Below are 13,868 nucleotides of genomic sequence, written 5' to 3'. Positions count from 1 at the left end.
GGGAAGCCATGGCAATTAAAATGACATCATCACGCTTTAAATGTGCGGTGAAGATGAGAGGGGCGTTTGCCTGTGGCTCCAGCGATGCGCGTTTGCTTACTCACCTGAGGCCATGCTCTCTTTCAGACAGATGCGGACAGCGACCTGGTGGGTGACGTTTGCGACACGAACGTCGACAGGTGAGGAAAAAGCAAAACGAAAACCTGAACCTAAAATCCACGAAAATGCATGATCTCAGAATCTATAGGGATATTTTCTGTTTGTCCTTCTATGTATTCAGATACCTGTTAAGATATCATTACCAAATTTGGCATGATGGCCCCTGATATCAAGGAGCAGGTTTGGGTCTATGTTTGGACCCCATTTTGAATCAATTTGGTATTTTGAATTCACTATTATTTTCCCAGTGCTATTTTTCTAGAAAAAGAGATACTTTGGCCCAGTATACCTGAAGGAGCATCTCCACCCCGGTTGTTCAACCCAGACACTGAGGTCCATCTCCAAGGGCCTTCTGGCAGTTCCTTCCCTGTGAGAAGTGAGGTTGCAGGGAACCAGGCACAGGGCCTTATTGGTAGTGGCACCTGCCCTCAGATGTCAAGGAAATAAATAACTGTACAACTGAAAGCAGCACCGAAGATTTTAATGTTCTATGTTTTATCATGTTTCTCTATATGCTGGAAGACTGCTCAGAGTGGCTGGCACAACCTAGTCAGATGGGCAGGGTACAAATAATAAAATTGTTGTTGTTCAGTGATGGCGATGGTCACCAGGACACGAAAGACAACTGTGCAGAAATCCCCAACAGCTCCCAGCTCGATTCAGACAACGACGGGCTGGGAGACGAGTGTGACAATGACGACGACAACGACGGGATCCCCGATTATGTGCCCCCGGGCCCTGACAACTGCCGTCTCGTCCCTAATCCCAACCAGAAGGATTCTGATGGTGAGCACGGGATAATTTAAAGTGGAATCCGCCCAGAATTATTAACGTCAATGGCACCAGCCACAAAATGGCTGACGCGACATGGGGCGGGGGGTATGGCACGACACAAAATGGATGCCCTGCTATGTGGCGTAGCACCTCAGAAAGCAAAAAAAGTGACAGGACCACAAAATTGTGAGGGGATGTGGCCTCCATTCAGTGCGTGAAAAGGCACCTACACCCACCGCCGCTGGTCTCGCTCGCAGAAAGAAGCTCTCCTCTGTACACAACAGAGACAACATCTGTTTTGAGACAATGTTTACAGAGACCTTTTTGAGGCACCATAGGAGGAGGAGTGTGTCACACTGGGGTCCCCAGACTGCCCCCTTCTCAAAGAGTAGTGCCTTGAAGGGAGCACACAGAATTGCAGATGAAATTGGACTTATTGGACCTGTGGATGTTGCTGGACTCCAGCTCCCATCAGCCCCGGCCAGCAGGGCCAACAGTCAGGGATGATGGGAGTTGTAGTGACATCTAGAGAGCCACAGGTTCACCACCCATCTCAGATCCTACCTCACAGGGTTGTTGTGAGGATTGAAACAGAATATCAGGGAGGGAGAGAACCTTATACGCTACCCCAAACTCACTTCCCCACTCAGATCATGAGCACCACAATCAAGGCAGGCCAGAGGTTGCAGGTCTCCAGCTCCTTCAGCCATTGGGGTTAATGGGAACTGTAGTCCAGCAACATCTGGGGCGATCCAGGCTCCCCACTCCTGTCCTGGACCAGTCATTCCCCAACCAATCAGGAATCCCATATCCAATGCACTTAAAGGTAAAGGGACCCCTGACCATTAGGTCCAGTCACAGACGACTCTGGGGTTGAGGCGCTCATCTCACTTTATTGGCCGAGGGAGCCGGCGTACAGCTTCTGGGTCATGTGGCCAGCATGACTAAGCCGTTTCTGGTGAACCAGAGCAGCGCACGGAAATGCCGTTTACCTTCCCGCCGGAGCGGTACCTATTTATCTACTTGCACTTTGACGTGCTTTCGAACTTACAGGGGTATAAAGCAGGGATGGGGGACCCCTGGCCCTCCAGATGTTGTTGGACGCCAACTCCCATCAGCCCCAGCCAGCATGACCAGTGTTCAGGGATGATGGGGGCTGTAGTCCATCTGGAGGACCACACTTCCCCCACGCCTGATAGGTATGAATATGGTGAAACATCTTCCAACGTGCTTTAGTGGCTGGGCCTTCACCATCTTTTGCCCTTCGCACAGGCAATGGCGTAGGGGATGTGTGCGAGGAGGACTTTGACAACGACACGGTGGCTGACCCGCTGGATGTCTGCCCGGAGAGCTCCGAGGTGACGCTGACCGACTTCCGCGCATACCAGACGGTCATCTTGGATCCTGAGGGCGACGCCCAGATAGATCCCAATTGGGTGGTTCTCAATCAGGTACGGCAAGGGAGCCGGGAAGATGCCACAGGCTTCGGAGGTGAAATAAACCCGATTGGTTCCTTGGGCAAAAGGGGGAAAGGTCAATAAATCTTGGTGCGTATTGGTAAGCCACTGGGTAGAGAGGACCTTAGTCTTTGCACAGTGCAGGATAAGCCCCCATTGAAAAACTTCAAAGGCCCCTGGGGTTCATTGGGGATGAGTAGACAAGTGGCCATGTTGCCTATCGGGTTTGGTTCCTGGGGGGTCAATCGCCACAGGGACACAGGAAAATGCCCTCTACCGAATCTGGTCTTTAAAGGGCTCTAACCACTGAGCTATGGCCCTTCTCTCGGTGCTTGGGTGCTAGATGCAAAACCCCAGGGGTCAGTCTGGGGCAGCTGCCTTGCCCTTTGCTTATACCCGACCGTCTCGTCACCACCCTTTCCTTCTCTCTTTTTTCTTCCCAACCTCCAGGGCATGGAGATTGTACAGACGATGAACAGTGACCCAGGCTTGGCTGTCGGTAAGAGGAATATACAGTATTTTTCGCTCCATAAGGCGCACCGGACCATAAGGCACACCCAGAGGGGGAAATCAAGAAAAAAAATATTATTTCCCCCTGGGAGAAGCGCGCAGCCTGTCCGCTTCTCCCAGAGCTTCTCGGGGTTGCCGGGGGAAGCCCGGATTCCCCTCCCCAGCCCCAAAGAGCAAAGAAGCCAAGACAGCGAGTGGGATCCATCTTCCTCTTTAGCTGTGCGCAACCTCTCCAGCCGGGCTATGGCAATTCCCCCACCTCCCGCAAAAGTCCACAGGAGCCGCGCACCCTTTAAGGAGCGCGTGGCTCCTGCGGGCTTTTCTACGAGGAGGGAGACTGGCCGCGTCAGTCCCTTCTCCCTCCTGGGGAAAAGCCCGCAAGAGCTGCGCAGAGCTTGTATGCGGCTCCTGGGGGCTTTTCCTGCCTGCCTCCCCCCTGCATTCGCTCCATAAGACGCACACACATTTCCCCTTACTCTTTAGGAGGGAAAAATACGGTAAACATACTCGGCCGCCAATGATTCTTTGCTGCACTCAAACCATACAGTTAAAGCACTACGAAACTGCTTGAAATGGCCATGGCTTCCGCCCAGGAATTCTGGGGCCTGTGATTTGTTAAGGGAGAGGAGACCCTGCTATTCCCCTCACAGAGCTACAATTCCCAGAGTGGTTTAACAACCAATCCCTCTGCCCAGAGAACTCTGGGAATTGTAGCTCTTTGAGGGAAATGGGGGGTCTCCTAACAGTTCTCAGCACCCTTCACAAACGATAGTTCCCAGAATCCTTTGGGGAAAGCCATGACTGTTCGAAGTGATATCATGGCGCTTGAAGCCTATGGTCTGAGTGTGGCCTAGCAACTGTTCTTCAGGGTTTCAAGCAAACAGAGAAAAATATTTCCCATCGCCTGTGCCCACCAGTCCCTTCCTCTATCTTGGCAAGACGGCAGCTAACTCTTTCCTCCTCTCTCTAACCACGGGACAGGGTACACAGCCTTCAACGGGGTGGACTTTGAAGGCACCTTCCACGTCAACACCATCACCGATGACGACTACGCCGGCTTCATCTTCGCCTACCAGGACAGCGCCAGTTTCTACGTGGTCATGTGGAAGCAGACGGAGCAGACCTACTGGCAGGCTACGCCCTTCCGCGCCACGGCTGAGCCCAGCTTGCAGCTCAAAGTGAGTGCCATACTCTCCAAGTGTTCCTATTTTCCAGGGACAGTCCCAGAATTACGAAAGCGGCTTCTGATTTGATCCTGAAATGCCCAGGATTATGCTACCTTCTGAGATTATGTGATCTTAATCATTACTTTATACAGTGGTACCTCGGGTTACATACGCTTCAGGTTACAGACTCCGCTAACCCAGAAATAATACCTCGGGTTAAGAACTTTGCTTCAGGATGAGAACAGAAATCGTGCAGTGGGAGCGGGAAGCACCATTAGCTAAAGTGGTGCTTCTGGTTAAGAACAGTTTCAGATTAAGAACAGACCTCCAGAACGAATTAAGTACGTAACCAGAGGTACCACTGTACAGGGTGAGAACCCATGGTCAGAAATAAGTTCTTAACTCGAGGTACCACTGTATAATTATACAATAATGATAACGAAGGAGCCATAATAATAATCAAGGTGGATGTTGCCTATTAACCTTAAGCATTTATTTATACGCTGGTTTGTTTCTTTATATAACATCGGCTTATTTTTATTTATTCCTATTCCTTCTTGATTTATCATTGTCAACACATTGCTGTTCATTAAATTAAGTAACCTTTAATGTTTGCTATTAGGTAATAAATTCTGATCACGCACTTCCATCAAGAGCTGACCTTCTCAAGTTTAGGTTTGAAGTGAAGGCTGATAGATTATATTTTTTAAAAAATGTATTATTGATTATTCATTCACCCTTCTTTCCAAAGCTCAGCTGCTCAAGCTGAGGTTTCGAAATGAATGCCGATCCATCTAAATTTAGTCAATGAATAACTCACGTTTCATGAAGAAACCAGCCCTTCTGCCAGGGAGCCTGGGATGCTATACAGTGGTACATCGGGTTAAGTACTTAATTCGTTCCGGAGGTCTGTTCTTAACCTGAAACTGTTCTTAACCTGAAGCACCACTTTAGCCAATGGGGCCTCCTGCTGCTGCTGCGCCATCGGAGCCCGATTTCTGTTCTCATCCTGAAGCAAAGTTCTTAACCTGAAGCACTATTTCTGGGTTCTGGAGTGTGTAACCTGAAGCGTATGTAACCCGAGGTACCACTGTACATGCCTCCGCTTGCAATAAAATTATCCTCATGACGACCCTGTGACGGAGTTCACGTGGCAATGCGTAGCCCACCCAGCAAACAAGGGACTTGTAGAGGGGCGGGCAGGAAGAGGGCAGGGCTGCCCTGGGCAGGAAGAAAGGTGGATGTCAAGGAATCAACTCTGAGTGGGACACATAGAATTGCAGAGTTGGAAGGGACCTGATTGATCACCTCGTCCAACCTCCCAGCATTTAGCGAGGCCTCATCTGCATTATACAGTCTATAGCAGTATATCACTTTAATATAATAGTTTTATATACTTTAATATTTGTTATGGGTGGTGAGAGTTGTTAGGAGAGACCCCTCCCCCCCACAAAGAACGCTTTTATTTGGTTTTTCAGATTGAAATTTTACAGTCCACATGTGCAACATACAACATAAAAACAAGATTCCAAGGAATTCCCTCCTCCCTTTGTGGGTCCTATTGTTAATCATTCCCGGCTGCATTTTTTATGATAATTATCCAAATCTTTTACCTCTCCATTGTGTCCAAAATGATATATTGATGGTATCTAACACCAAGTAAACAGGCAAAAATGTATAAATCTAAATCAAACAAATGCTGGAAATGTAAAGAGAAAGAAGGTTCTTTTTATCACATGTGGTGGTCTTGTAGTAAGGTTAAAACTTACTGGGAAATGATATATAATGAATTGAAAAGGATGTTCAAAATAACTTTGATAAAAAACAACAACCCAGAAGATTTCTTTTGGGAATTAGAGGGAGAGAACTACCTAAATTGTATAAAATTCACCATTAAACTACCAGTGATACTCCAATCCTACTAACGGTTTTAACTGTTTAAGATAAGTTATAAATTTTCCCCATTCCTTATTTAAATTTTGATCTTCCTGATTTCTGATTTTTCCAGTCATTTTTAGCCATTTCAGCATAATCCATCAATTTTATCTGGGCACTGCAGTGTTGAGACTTGCTGGAAGACCTCCATTTTCCTTCCAGAGCTACGGAGTGGTTTAACAACTGATCTTTCTTCCCAGGGAGCTCTTGGGAATTGTAACTCTATAAGGGCAACAGGGAGGTCTCCCAGCCACTCTCAGCAGCCTTAAAGAACTACAGCTCCCAGAATTCCCTGCAGGGAGGGCAGGCGCAGCTGTTTAAAGTGGTATCATAGCGCTTCAAAGGTATGGTGCGAACGGGTCTTGCTGAAGCAGAATCCAGCTTGTCTTCTGCAAGGCCTGATCCTGTCTCTCCTGGCTGAAACAATGCGTGCTGTTTCTCCTGCTCCCCACAACCCCTCTCCTCACTGGCAGGCGGTGAAGTCTAGCACCGGTCCCGGAGAATACCTGCGGAATGCCTTGTGGCACACGGGCCACACCCCCGACCACGTCCGCCTGCTCTGGAAGGACCCGCGCAACGTGGGCTGGAAGGACAAGACCTCTTACCGCTTGCGGCTCCTCCACCGGCCCCAAGTGGGCTACATCAGGTGAGGTGTGGGGCTGCAGCGGTTGCTTCAGCGGTGAGAGGGCAGGTTGACGAGGGCAGTTTCATGATGGGAACAGCCACGCACCCTTCTGACATTATGCTACCTTCTGAGACTATGTTGTTGTTGTTGTTGTTTAGTCGTTTAGTCGTGTCCGACTCTTCGTGACCCCATGGACCAGAGAACGCCAGGCACCTCTGTCCTCTACTGCCTCCCGCAGTTTGGTCAAACTCATGCTGGTAGCCTCGAAAACACTATCCAACCATCTCGTCCTCTGTCGCCCCCTTCTCCTTGTGCCCTCCATCTTTCCCAACATCAGGGTCTTCTCCAGGGAGTCTTCTCTTCTCATGAGGTGGCCAAAGTACTGGAGCCTCAGCTTCACAATCTGTCCTTCCAGTGAGCACTCAGGGTTGATTTCCTTCAGTATGGAGAGGTTTGATCTTCTTGCAGTCCATGGGACTCTCAAGAGTCTCCTCCAGCACCATAATTCAAAAGCATCAATTCTTCGGCGATCAGCCTTCTTTATGGTCCAGCTCTCACTTCCATACATCACTACTGGGAAAACCATAGCTTTAACTATACGAACCTTTGTTGGCAAGGTGATGTCTCTACTTCTCAAGATGCTGTCTAGGCCTGTCATTGCCCTTCTCCCAAGAAGCAGGCGTCTTTTAATTTCGTGGCTGCTGTCACCATCTGCAGTGATCATTGAGCCCAAGAAAGTAAAATCTCTCACTACCTCCATTTCTTCCCCTTCTATTTGCCAGGAGGTGATGGGACCAGTGGCCATGATCCTCGTTTTTTTGATGTTGAGCTTCAGACCATATTTTGCGCTCTCCTCTTTCACCCTCATTAAAAGGTTCTTTATTTCCTCCTCACTTTCTGCCATCAAGGTTGTGTCATCTGCATATCTGAGGTTGTTGATATTTCTTCCGGCAATCTTAATTCCGGCTAGGGATTCATCCAGCCCTATAAGTCATCTTAATCATTATCTTATATAATTAGGCCATAATGAAAACTAAGGAGGCATAATAATAGTCAAGGTGGATGTTGCCTCCTAACCTCACGCATTTATTTATTTATTTACTATTGACTTATCATTGTCAACGCATTACTGTTAATTAAATTAAGTAACCTTTAATATTTATTAGTAAAGGTAACAGGACCCCTGACCATTAGGTCCCGTTGTGGCCGACTCTGGGGTTGCGGCGCTCATCTCGCTTTATTGGCCGAGGGAGCCGACGTACAGCTTCCAGGTCATGTGGCCAGCATGACTGAGCCGCTTCTGGCGAACCAGAGCAGCGCACGGAAATGCCGTTTACCTTCCCACCAGAGTGGTACCTATTTATCTACTTGCACTTTGACGTGCTTTCGAACTGCTAGGCTGGCAGGAGCAGGGACTGAGCGACGGGAGCTCACCCCGTCGCTCGGATTCAAACCGCCGACCTTCTGATCGGCAAGCCCTAGGCTCTGTGGTTTAACCCACAGCGCCACCCATGTCCCTTTTAATATTTATTACTATTACTAGCTAGCTACTAAATTCTGATCACACACTTCCGTCAAGAGCTGACCTCCTCAAGTTTAAGTTTTCGAGTGAAGGCTAGGCTGATTGAACAACATTTGTCATTAATGTACCATATTGGCCCGAATATAGGCCGCACCCTGATATCAGCCACACTTTTAAAATTCATGGGGAGAAAAGAAAAAAAGGAAATACCTGAATATAAGCCACTCCCTTAAAATCCCACAGCCACTCACACCTGCTCCATTTTACCGTGTGTCTGTTTCAGCAGTGATATCGTAAAAAAGCCAATTTTTGTAAGGCCACAAATTTAAGCCGCACTTTAACGTTTCATGGTTGGAATTTGGAAAAAACGTGCGGCTTATATTTGGGGGGTCAGTATGGTATTATTGATTATTGATTATTATATTCTAAGCACACCCTTCCTTCAAAAGCTCACCTCCTCATGTTGAGGTTTAGAAATGAACGCTGGCCCATCTAAATTTATTCAGTGAATACCTCACATGTTTCATGTAGAACCCAGCCCTTCTGCCAGGGAGCCAAGGGATGCCCCCCCTTGTGATAAAATTATCCTCACAACGACCCTGTCACGTGGCGATGCATAGCCCACTCAGTGAGCAAGGGACTTGTAGATTCCCCTCAGTCCGTGCCTGAGGTGCTGTTCACTATCCCACACTATTTTCAGGGGTGACTAATATGTTGTTATTTTTTACTAATATTTTATGGAAAGAATTTCAGTTACAGAAAATAAAGCGATGAAAGAAAGAAGAGAGACAGAAAAAAAGTACAAAAAATACAGAAAGAAAGAAATAGTATGCTAAATATAATCAGTTACTCTTCCATACATTATTAGGTAGATATATAAATAAAATGATCGCCTCCTAAAGCATATATGATTTTTAATAGTCTACTGTGTTTGGCATGGGACGCGGGTGGCGCTGTGGGTTAAACCACAGAGCCTAGGCGAATCTGAGCGACGGGGTGAGCTCCCGTTGCTCGGTCCCTGTTCCTGCCAACCTAGCAGTTCGAAAGCACGTCAAAGTGCAAGTAGAGAAATAGGTACCGCTCCAGCGGGAAGGTAAATGGCGTTTCCGTTCCCCAGAAGTGGCTTAGTCATGCTGGCCACATGACCTGGAAGCTGTACGCCGGCTCCCTCGGCCAGTAAAGCGAGATGAGCACCGTAACCCCAGAGTCGGTCAGGACTAGACCTAATGGTCAGGGGTCCCTTATAATAATAATAATAATTTATTATTTGTACCCCGCCCATCTGGCTGGGTCTCCCCAGCCACTCTGGGCGGCTTTGCTTACATTCAGCATAAACGTTCAGCATAAACTCATTCCACATGTCTTTATATTTGTCCAAACAAAGTCTGCATCTATTAGCAATCCATTCATATATTGCAAGTGTTGTTTAATACGTTAAAAGTACATCTCGGCCTTCCTTGCGCTGGTGTGGTTTGGCTCACTCGCTCGACTTCTCTAGAGTGGCAAAGGATAATTTGTAGATTGAGGGGGGGGGACTATGAGTCTGTTGGATTGAGTGTGAGAGGGAGACAGTAAAAAGGCCTTGGGGGGTTTGAATACTTCTCTTTCCCCCTTTCCCTGCCACCGCCAGCCTCCCCTCTCCCAGCTGCCGTAGAGTCTGAGCCATTCCTTGTTTAACAATGTGGCCGGTCCTGTGTGTGTGTGTGTGTGTGTGTGTGTGTGTGTAAAGGGGGGGGTGGCTCATTCCACTGGGAACGAGTTCACCCCCACCCCCTCCACTCCCTTCCCCAAGAACCATTCACTGGATGGGCCCCAAGGCCCATTGTCTAGTTCACCATGGCAACCCGAGTCCGGGTGGAATGCTTTTGGCCCTCAGCAGACCTTTTTAAAATGCAAAAAGGGAGAAAAGAAATCTGGACAATGGGAAAAGGTGGCGGGGGGCAATCCTGCAGAGAATAGGGCAGAGCGGGAGGAGGAGGAATGAAGCCTGGGAACTTTCTCCCCCCCCTCCTCCTTTGCGGAAATAGCAGGAAAAGAGTGGGGGGGACGACATCTCCCCATCTCTCCACTGCAAGTCCACCACCCGGCCTGTGCCCCCCCTGCACCTTGAACCGGACTAGATCCCTAGACCCTCAAAACACGCCAACTTTTGACAAGAGGCAAAGAGGCCTTACGATGGCTTGCGCGGTTATGGTGGCTTGGAAGGAACATGTCTCCTAACGTCCTTCAGACGTTCTGGGCACTTCAGAGTAGCGTTGTCTTTACTCAGAGTAAAGGGTTCCATCTTTAGTTATGTTTCTGAATGCCGGCCATTGAGATCCACAAGAGACGAAGGCGCTCTTGTGCTCGGGTGCTGCTGAGTTCAGTGTGCTGAGTTCACCGTTTCCAAAACAACGTGTGGAACGAAACCCAGCCACCCCATGAAATTCGCACCCCTCTGAATTTTGCAATGCTGTTCCCCAGCCAAATACCAAGAACGAGAACGAATATACAGTGGAACCTCGGTTTTTGAAAACCGAAAACGGAAGCCTCAATACGGAAAACTCAGAAAGGAAGCCACGTTTCCTGTTCGACTTCTGAGGCGTGTTTGAAAACCGAGGTGCTTACTTCCAGGTTTTTGGTGTTTCAGTTCCGAAACGTTCGACTACAGAGGCGTTCGAAAAACGAGGTATCACTGCACTGTGGTAAATAGGGACCTGCCTTGTTTCTGTGACAGCAAGTTGTTTTAAACTGTTTTTAATATTGTGTTTATGAAGGGCTGGTCACCCTGAAATGGGGACAACCTGAAGTGGCGGCCTCACCATTGTCTATACGGGACATATTGCTTCTGTTATAAGCAGTTTTTACCCCTCTCTCCATTTGGAAAGTGTCCCAGAGCAGCCTATGTGAGATCAATATAAGTAAGGCATTCCCTGACCCTCAGGTTTGCAATGTGAAAGGTACAACACAAAAGGAGAAGGGGCTGAGGAGGGAAGAGGAAAACTCCAGGTGCCAGTGCTTACAATAGCCGGGCCCAAAGGTGGAGTGGGTCTTCCATCCAGTCTTTCTCAATATTCAGCAGCTGGGAGAGATGGGCTGTTGCAAGATAAGAGCTGAGGAAGGCTCAGGGTTGTCTAAGACAGGGACCACTATCCCAGTCCACTCATGTGTGTGCTGGCCCTGGGCATTGCGAACCTCCCTGCTTCAAAACCATCCTTGCAGGTCGGCTGCCATTCATCTACCTTCTTTTTTCTCCTGATCATCGTGACACCCCCCAACAAGGACTTTCCAAGCACCTGACACCCTCCTGTCTCCCCCTCACAGGGTGCTGCTTTACGAGGGACCCCAGCTGGTGGCCGACTCGGGCGTCATCATCGACACGACAATGCGAGGGGGTCGCTTGGGGGTGTTTTGCTTCTCCCAGGAGAACATCATCTGGTCCAACCTGCAGTATCGCTGCAACGGTCAGCTGTGGGACAATTCGGGGTGGTTCAAAGCAGGGCTTCGCTCACCTGAGCTAGGCCTCATTCTCCTAGACCCGGGTGGGGGGTGGGATTTCCATGGAGGTCTTTCCCACCAAATCAGAGTGGGAGGTAGTATCCCCTCTGCCCTCCCCAAATAGTTGAGCCTGTTCTGGGGGAAATGACAGGATGTTTATATCACCGAGGTTGAAATTCTATATACCAGGTGGAGACAAAGGCAGAATTTGATTCAGTTTGCATTTAAAGCCATGCTTGAAAAGTTGCGCTTTTCTGAATTTTGCAATGCAGTTATCCAAGTGGTGCTTACCAAGAAATGCACGTTAGGTAAAAGTATACATCGAAAATGAATATGTTGGTCCAAATAACATAGAAAAGGGGTTTGTATTAGGAGAAATGGAATGCATGATTGCGTGCATTGATCAAAATGTGATCTTCATGAGAAATTCACACTAAAATGCAGAAGACTTTCATGAGGATTGAAAAAAACCCCACAAAAAAATCTGAATTTAACAATGAGAAGATGAAGAGCAACAGAATCAACAAATCCTTCCATCATCAGGGATTGGGGCCCTCCAGGTGTTGATGAACTCCAGCGCCCATCAGCCCCATGATGATGGGAGTTGTAGTTCAGGAATATCTGGAGGACCACAGGGTTCTTCACCCCTTTCCTAGACCTGTGTCCCAACCTATCAGGGATCACATATTCAATATATTTACAGATGTGTAAAGCAGGGATGAGGAGCACGTGCCCCTCTAGATGGACTCCCGTCTCCCATCTCCCCTCAGTGTTGGCCATGCTAGCTGGAGGCTGATGGGAGCTGGAATGCAACAACATCTGGGAAGCCACAGATGTTCTCCAGAGCTCTGCTTTCCATAGGTCCAATGCAAAACCTTGACTCTGATGTTTCCACTCTACCTAATACACACTCTCTCTCTCCCTTCTCTCTGTAGATACCATCCCTGTGGACTTTGAGCCGTTCCGCCGGATCTTACTGGAAGGGGCTTGAACTAAGGTCATCAAAAGGGCTCAGCGCCCATCCTAGAAGTGGGCATCATTTCAGACCCCCATACACAACACACACACACACACACACACACACACACAATGGACTGGAAAACTAGCAGACCTCACCCCATAAGCTTCTGGAAACCCCCAGGAGTTTGTTGGCAGCAGTCTCTTCTGTGGGGTTCTCAAGATTCCTTGGCCAAAGGACCAGCAAAGGATTCTGGGCCAGCAAGGGCCCAGCCAATCAGAGAGGGTGGCGACAGAGCAAACTCCCACTATGTCCCGTCTTTTGCTGTCTTCATTTTGGGAAACGATTTATCCATAAAAGTTCTGGCTGTTTTTCTAACTTCTTGCTCCTGTTGTTGTTTGGTGAAGGTACCAGTGGGTGGGTGGGGTCCCGAATAGTAGAAGACTTAGTTTTCTCAGTGTTTCACGTTCAAAGTAATCATCTTTCAGCGAGGGAATGAGGGAGCCAGATATTTAAACAGCTGCTTTATACCACTATGACATCCTTTTTTTTCCTGCACCCACAAAGAATTCTGGGTTGAGAAGTCTTTGTTAAAAGAAGCCCCACTTCCTCATTCGACCTCAGAGAGGACTAGAATCCCCAGAGTTTACTGGGATTCATAGACCTGTAGAGTTGGAAGGGATCCCGAGGGTCATCTAGTCTAACCCCCTGCAATGCAGGAATCTTTTGCCCAACGTGGGGCTTGGACCCACTGAGATTAAGAGCTTACCAACTGAGCTATGCTTCATGGACCAATAGCTATTAAAACAGCTGGCCTTTATGTGGATCTTAATTTCACATATATGCCCATAGGTTGCTGACCTTGGGATTGTAGTGGATGGAAAAGATCACTCCATTGTGAGACAGCTACGAAAAGGCAAAATTCAGTGCTGGTGATTATTAGGAAAGGAATGAAACTACCGATATTGCAATGCTGTTATACAAATCTATGGTGCGGCTGCATTTGGAATATCCTGTAGGGTTCTGGTCAGCTCTCCTCAAAAAGGATATTGTAGAACGAGAAAAAGATTCAGAAAAGGGCAACCGAAATGCTCAAGGGACTGGAGTAATGAGGAAAGATGCCAGCGTTTTTAGTTTAAAGTAAGAGGGGGACATGACTGAAATTTATAAGATTAGGCACAAATGGAAAAGGGGATGGAGAACAGTTTTTCTCCCTCTGCTGTAGCCTTAAAGCTTGTGGGCATTTGGTAGAGATGATCATTGAAAGATTCAGGACCGAGGAAAG

At 48.0% G+C, this 13,868-nt stretch overlaps 1 protein-coding gene across 2 annotated transcripts in view; it reads left to right on the top strand.

Annotated features, from left to right (window-relative positions):
* Positions 1-12,961, top strand: part of THBS3 (thrombospondin 3) — a 49,890-nt gene extending 36,929 nt beyond the window's left edge. For both annotated transcript variants that reach the window (XM_081891387.1, XM_081891386.1), the window contains exons 16-23: positions 127-179; positions 752-945; positions 2,206-2,384; positions 2,841-2,889; positions 3,882-4,078; positions 6,475-6,647; positions 11,452-11,591; positions 12,561-12,961. In XM_081891387.1, the coding sequence (XP_081747513.1) occupies positions 127-179; positions 752-945; positions 2,206-2,384; positions 2,841-2,889; positions 3,882-4,078; positions 6,475-6,647; positions 11,452-11,591; positions 12,561-12,616 (1,041 nt within the window). In that variant the 3' untranslated portion in view covers positions 12,617-12,961. The remainder of the gene's footprint in view (positions 1-126; positions 180-751; positions 946-2,205; positions 2,385-2,840; positions 2,890-3,881; positions 4,079-6,474; positions 6,648-11,451; positions 11,592-12,560) is intronic.
* Positions 12,962-13,868: the final 907 nt, after the last annotated feature.

This window comes from Podarcis melisellensis (assembly GCF_964234715.1).
Source record: "Podarcis melisellensis genome assembly, chromosome: 16".
NCBI classification, from domain to species: Eukaryota; Metazoa; Chordata; class Lepidosauria; order Squamata; family Lacertidae; genus Podarcis; species Podarcis melisellensis.
The sequence above is the reverse complement of the archived record's forward strand: the minus strand, read 5'-3'. Positions and strand labels throughout refer to the sequence as shown.